The 5,335-nt window shown below is 61.9% G+C and overlaps 1 protein-coding gene across 3 annotated transcripts in view; it reads left to right on the top strand.

The window, feature by feature from the left end:
- Nucleotides 1-2,621, top strand: part of USP19 (ubiquitin specific peptidase 19) — a 23,033-nt gene extending 20,412 nt beyond the window's left edge. For 2 of the 3 annotated variants that reach the window (XM_014538953.1, XM_014538955.1), the window contains 4 exons: nt 9-180; nt 275-435; nt 519-697; nt 2,226-2,621. In XM_014538953.1, coding sequence (XP_014394439.1) covers nt 9-180; nt 275-435; nt 519-697; nt 2,226-2,342 — 629 coding nt within the window. In that variant the 3' untranslated portion in view covers nt 2,343-2,621. Of the gene's footprint in view, nt 1-8; nt 181-274; nt 436-518; nt 698-1,597; nt 2,088-2,225 lie in introns of those variants that run through there. The other variant, XM_014538954.1, reaches the window with a different exon arrangement.
- The last annotated feature ends 2,714 nt before the right edge of the window (nt 2,622-5,335 follow it).

The raw sequence follows: 5,335 nt of genomic DNA, 5'->3' as shown, positions 1-5,335 counted from the left end.
CCTCTCCCCGTCCCCCGTGCCCGCCAGGTACTGCCCGCAGTGCAAGCAGCACCGCGAGGCCTCCAAGCAGCTGCTGCTGTGGCGCCTGCCCAACGTGCTCATCGTGCAGCTCAAGCGCTTCTCCTTCCGCAGCTTCATCTGGCGCGACAAGATCAACGACTTGGTGGAGTTCCCTGTCCGGTGAGCGAAGGGCTCTGGTGACGGTCGGAGGGCCTGGGCCAGGGTGGGCATCCAGGCACCTGAGGCCTCTCTCACCTCTCCGGTTGGACCACAGGAACCTGGACCTGAGCAAGTTCTGCATCGGCCAGAAGGAGGAGCAGCTGCCCAGCTATGACCTGTACGCTGTCATCAACCACTACGGAGGCATGATCGGCGGCCACTACACCGCCTGTGCACGCCTGCCCAACGACCGCAGCAGCCAGCGCAGCGACGTGGGTGAGGGCACGCGGCCAGCAGGACAGGTGGGGGTGCGGGGGGGGGGGGGCAGGATTGCTCACACTCTCCCCACCTTGCCGCAGGCTGGCGCTTGTTTGATGACAGCACGGTGACAACGGTTGACGAGAGCCAGGTCGTGACGCGTTACGCCTACGTCCTCTTCTACCGCCGGCGGAACTCTCCTGTGGAGAGACCCCCCCGGGCAGGCCACGCTGAGCGCCACCCAGACCTCGGCCCTGCAGCTGAGGCTGCTGCCAGCCAGGTGAGGCCTGGGGAGGCTTGCAAGCTAGTGGGGCCCGATTCATGGGTGGGAGGGGCCGGGGCACCACTTCCTCTCCTCCAGCCATAGGCCCCTGCAGCCTTGGGACTGGTGAGAGGGAGACGGGTCCCCTCACATGAAGCCTCAGCCAGAGGGTCACATGGTGTGGGGACACAGGTGCACACACCAACACACCAAGTGGCCATTGGCGTGCACATAGGCACCACGGGCACAGGCCAGTGTCTGCTCAAGCTCCCGGGCGCAGTGCCATGAACTAACTGTACTGCTGGCCTCCCCGCCTTCCCCCGCACCCCACCTCCATGCCGCCCCTCGCCCTCACTGTGATTGCCGTGCCCTCAGGACACGGCCTGCCCTGGCTGCCATGGCCGGGGGGGCTGTCGCCCTCTCTGAGGTGAGCGTCTATCTCTGCTGAGCCTTCAGGGTCTTCTGTCTCTTATGTCCCTGGGTGCCCAGGGCCTGGCTTGTGGGCACAGCCACATCTCTCCTGTGCTAGCCTCCTCCTTGCTGCCCTCTCCACTCACTCGGAGAAGCCCTCGAAGACAGCGGTCAGGCTCTGGATGTGGGAGGAGCCAGGAGGTCCCTGGGCTGCAGCTCTGTCCTCCAAGAGCCAGTGTCCTCTGTGGGTGGCCAGCCCAGCCCCAGGCCGCCACGCAAGTGGCACGTTGATTGGAAATCTTCTCGAGGCCAGAATGCTGTCAGGAGTCGCCCTCGCACCCTCAGTCTAGACAACCTGCGAGTGGCCCCGTGGCTCCTGCCCGCTCACCTTCCTGCGGCCTCACCGGGGACGTCGGGGTTCAGCACCAGTCACCTTGGGTGGGAGTGTCGTGGCCAGGGGCCTCGGGGACACTGGGTCACCCCCACCTCCCTTTCCGCACACTGTAGGCTTCCCGGATTTGGCAGGAGCTGGAGGCCGCGGAGGAGCCGGTGCCCGAGGGGCCTGCGCCCCGGGGTCCCTGGGGGCCCCAGGACTGGGTGGGCCCCCCGCCATGCGGCCCCCCCACCCCAGATGAGGGCTGCCTCCGGTACTTTGTTCTGGGCACCGTGGCAGCCTTGGTGGCCCTCGTGCTCAACGTGTTCTATCCTCTGGTGTCCCAGAGTCGCTGGAGATGAGCTGGCCTCCGGCAGCTGCTGTGAGCCGCCCACCTGCCTGCTCACCAGGCACGCCTGCCTCTGGGGGACCAGCTCTGGGCTCGGGCCTCAGTGTGTGTGTCGGGAGGGAGAGGGGTCTGTGGTTCCTGCAGGGGCAGAGCAAACGAGGGTGGGTATCCATCCAGCTGTTGACCATCCTGCTGCTCTGACCTTGGCCTGGCTTGGCCCTGCCCCCGAGCTTCCTGTACTTAAAGTGTTAATAAAGCGAGACTGTCCAGGCTGATCTTGTCTCTGTCTCAATGCGCTGCTGTCTGCGCCTGCCCTGGGCCCTCCCTTGGGTGCCGGAGCTCCGAGCCAGCACCCAGGGATGCCAGGCAGCACACTGGGCAGCCCCCAACCCTGTCCTCATATTCTGTTGCAGGGACTAGGCCCTGGCCAGGCCCCCGAGGTGGCCCCCACGCGGACAGCCCCTGAACGCTTCGCCCCCCCTGTGGACCGCCCAGCCCCCACCTACAGCAACATGGAGGAGGTCGATTAGCAGGTCCCTGGCTGGTGGGGGGACGGTTTGGGAATCCTCCATAGAAGGCCAGCTCTTTGCCGCTTCTCCTTCTCTAACCCAGAGGACACTGGCTTCATCAGTGGGGAGTTGGGGGGTGACAAGGGTGGAACCTCACAGGTTGGGACCTCTTGTCAGCCCGAACCCCAAACCAGTGACCCTGGGCTCTCCAGCCACCCTCAGTACTGTGGGATTTGATTCTCAGTTGTACCTTCAGTTCTTTCTGATTCGCATTATAAACATCATAATTTTATTCTAAAATTGTAATTTTTTTTTTTTTGCATTTTGGAAGTGATTGCTGCTGTTTAAATATATTTTAAAAATAAATGCTAAATAAGCGACTTAGTGACTGATGCGCCAGGTGCTGCGGCCCCTCCCTTTCCCACCGTTTGGTGTGTGTGTGTGTGTGTGTGTCCTTGTGTTGAAGACCCTGGAAGTCCTCTTTGTCCGAGGAGAGAGGGTGGGCCCCAATCTCGGGCCCCGTGGGTCATGGAGCCCCGTGCCATCTGCTCTCTGGGAGCTGCCTGCTGCCCTTTGACCCCACTGGTCCTGGTTCTCGCATGGAGGCGGCTGTGGTTGGCACCCGGTCAGTGCCTCACACCAGGGGTGGAGGACCCCATGAGGCTCCAGAAGCGGACAGGTGGGGGGACTTCCTCCTCCTCTCCCATTCTCAGGGCTTTGCCAGTTTGAGTACCAACCGGATCGCTCAAGGGGAACACAGCAGGGACAGTCTGTGGGGAAGACCTTCCTCCTCAAGGTCAGGGGAAAGGGTCAAAGGCCATTTCGGCGGGCTTCCCGTGGGAGGGAGAGGGAGGCCATCTCTTCCCTGAGTCCCTGAGACTGTGGCTCCTGGCACGTGCCCCAGGCTGTTCACCCACAGCAGGTCTGCAGGCTTGTCCCAGCCTCAGCCTTGGTGACCTTGTACACACACAGAGCAAGGGCCGATCTTTTGAGAAGCCTCCTTGCATCACTTTGGGGTTAAGACTGCCCCCTCCTCTCTCCAATTCTTGGGGGTATGGTGGGCGTCTCCAGTTGGAGGGAGATGGGGAGCAAGGTACTTGAGGCTGGTGCTCATAAATGCCAGGAAAAGGCAGGCAGGCAGAGGGGGCACAGGGCCCGGCAGTCGTTGGTCATCCCCACCCCCATGCCCACAAGCAGCTCATCGGCTGGAGTTTAAGGGTGATGTTGAGCAGGAGGAGCGCCTGGAGAAAGCTAGCCTGTGACCAATGTTGGCTTTTTCCTGTGGGGACAACACAAGAGCCATGTGGGGTTGATGGCCTTAGAGAGGGACCCGGAGAGCTGGGTGAGACCGTGCAGAGAGGGTAGAATCGCCAAGCTGGGGGCTGGTGCTGGCATACTGCTGGAGTGCCTACTAGGTAGGGATGGTGTGCAACAGGATAGTGCCAGCCTTACACTGTGCGTGGCCCCGTGTCTGTCCACCAGTGGGCTACCTGTGCTGGATGACCAATCAAGGGGTGCTGTCTGCCCCTCACCACAGCCCTTCTGTGGCGTCAGCAGACGGCTGCTGTGGCCTCTGCTGCCTTTAAGCTCATGGTTCGCCTGCACCGCAGGGACCTGTCCATAGGCCTGGCTGCTGGACCCTGCCTCTTTCCCTGCCACCGGGGGCCTCGCTGGCTGCCGCCTGGCTTTTCTCCTTGATCAACTTTCAGTGGATTTTCCTCAAAGTAGTTCCAGGGGCTCAGGCAAGCAGGCCAGCCACCCTACCCCAGGCTGGGCCCATACGCCTTCGTGTTCTGCTCTGTGCAAGTCAGAGGGCTCCAGAGGGCTGGCTGGTGTGCATTGCCATTTGGGCATTCTTGGTAGCGCTACTGCCTCATCGTGTGACATGGAGTCACAGGGTCCACAGGGCAGCTAGCTGAGGCCAGGGACGGGTGCAGGCCCTAGCCCCATGGAGGGGGACGTCACCAGACCTGCAGGATTAATGACGGTGCTGCAGTAAGTCCTCCGGTGGTATGCGGCGCAGAGGAGACCGGAAGTCACTCTGCTCATCACAGGCACCTTTGTCGGGGGTAAGCAGCTGCCGCTGTGAACTCAGCACAGGGCTGGTGTGGCTGTGCCTGCTTCTTGGTGCCCAGGTGGCACCACTGCGCTGTGGTATCTCCCGCTCAAGGCGTGCACTTGGCCTCGGCTGGGCATCAGGCTGGGGTGAAGGGGCCGGGGGAGGTGGGAAGCCCAAGACACAGACTGGACCTGGGTCCTGATGCAGTCGTGGCCCTGGGCAGAGCCGGCATTTGGTCATCATGTGGGACCCAGATGTAGACCCAGAAATGGACCCGTCACTACTGGGAGATGGCCACAAAGCACAACACAGAATATGGGTACAGACTGTAGCCAGGATCCTGCCCAGTCCTTGAAGGTCCAGGAGTATTAGCATCCCCAAGGCCTCCAAACACCTGAATTCCAGTTCTTTGTTTTTTAAAGTTCCAGTTTCAATGATGGAGACGTCCTCACCATCCCACCCCAGCAGCTCTGTGGGGAGACCCCCAGCCCAACAGCCACCTCCATGGAGACCCTGTGTCTTCGGTCCCGCAGTACCCGCTCCAGTGAGAGCCTGTCAAATGCGGCAGATGGATTTCAAGGTCTGATTTGCTTGTGATTGTCCAGGCATTTGCATGTGTGGGCGGGGCGGTCACTGCGCCAAGAGACTTTAGACGAAATCATCGCAGGACTTCTGCGAGGTCCCTCCTGGCCAGGTGGGGCCAGGTGAGCGCCCAAAAAGTGCCCGTCTTCATGGGGCCCCTTGGTCACCCTCCAGCGCGGGATCGGCCCTGGAGTCTTGGCCGGATTTCCAGGGCTTTGTTTGCTCAGCGATTTCCGTGACTCCAAGGCTGAGGTTCAAGAAGTGCGATGGCGACTCACAGTGGCTCCCGAGAACGGACTGGGCCGGTCCCAAGGTTCCCGAGCGGAAGGCCCCACCTGCCTCCGGCCCTAGTCCCGCCGCCTCCAGCCCCTCC

This window comes from Myotis brandtii, unplaced genomic scaffold (assembly GCF_000412655.1).
Source record: "Myotis brandtii unplaced genomic scaffold, ASM41265v1 scaffold207, whole genome shotgun sequence".
Classification (NCBI taxonomy): domain Eukaryota; kingdom Metazoa; phylum Chordata; class Mammalia; order Chiroptera; family Vespertilionidae; genus Myotis; species Myotis brandtii.
Note: the sequence above shows the minus strand (reverse complement) of the source record. Positions and strands in the feature narration are given on the sequence as shown.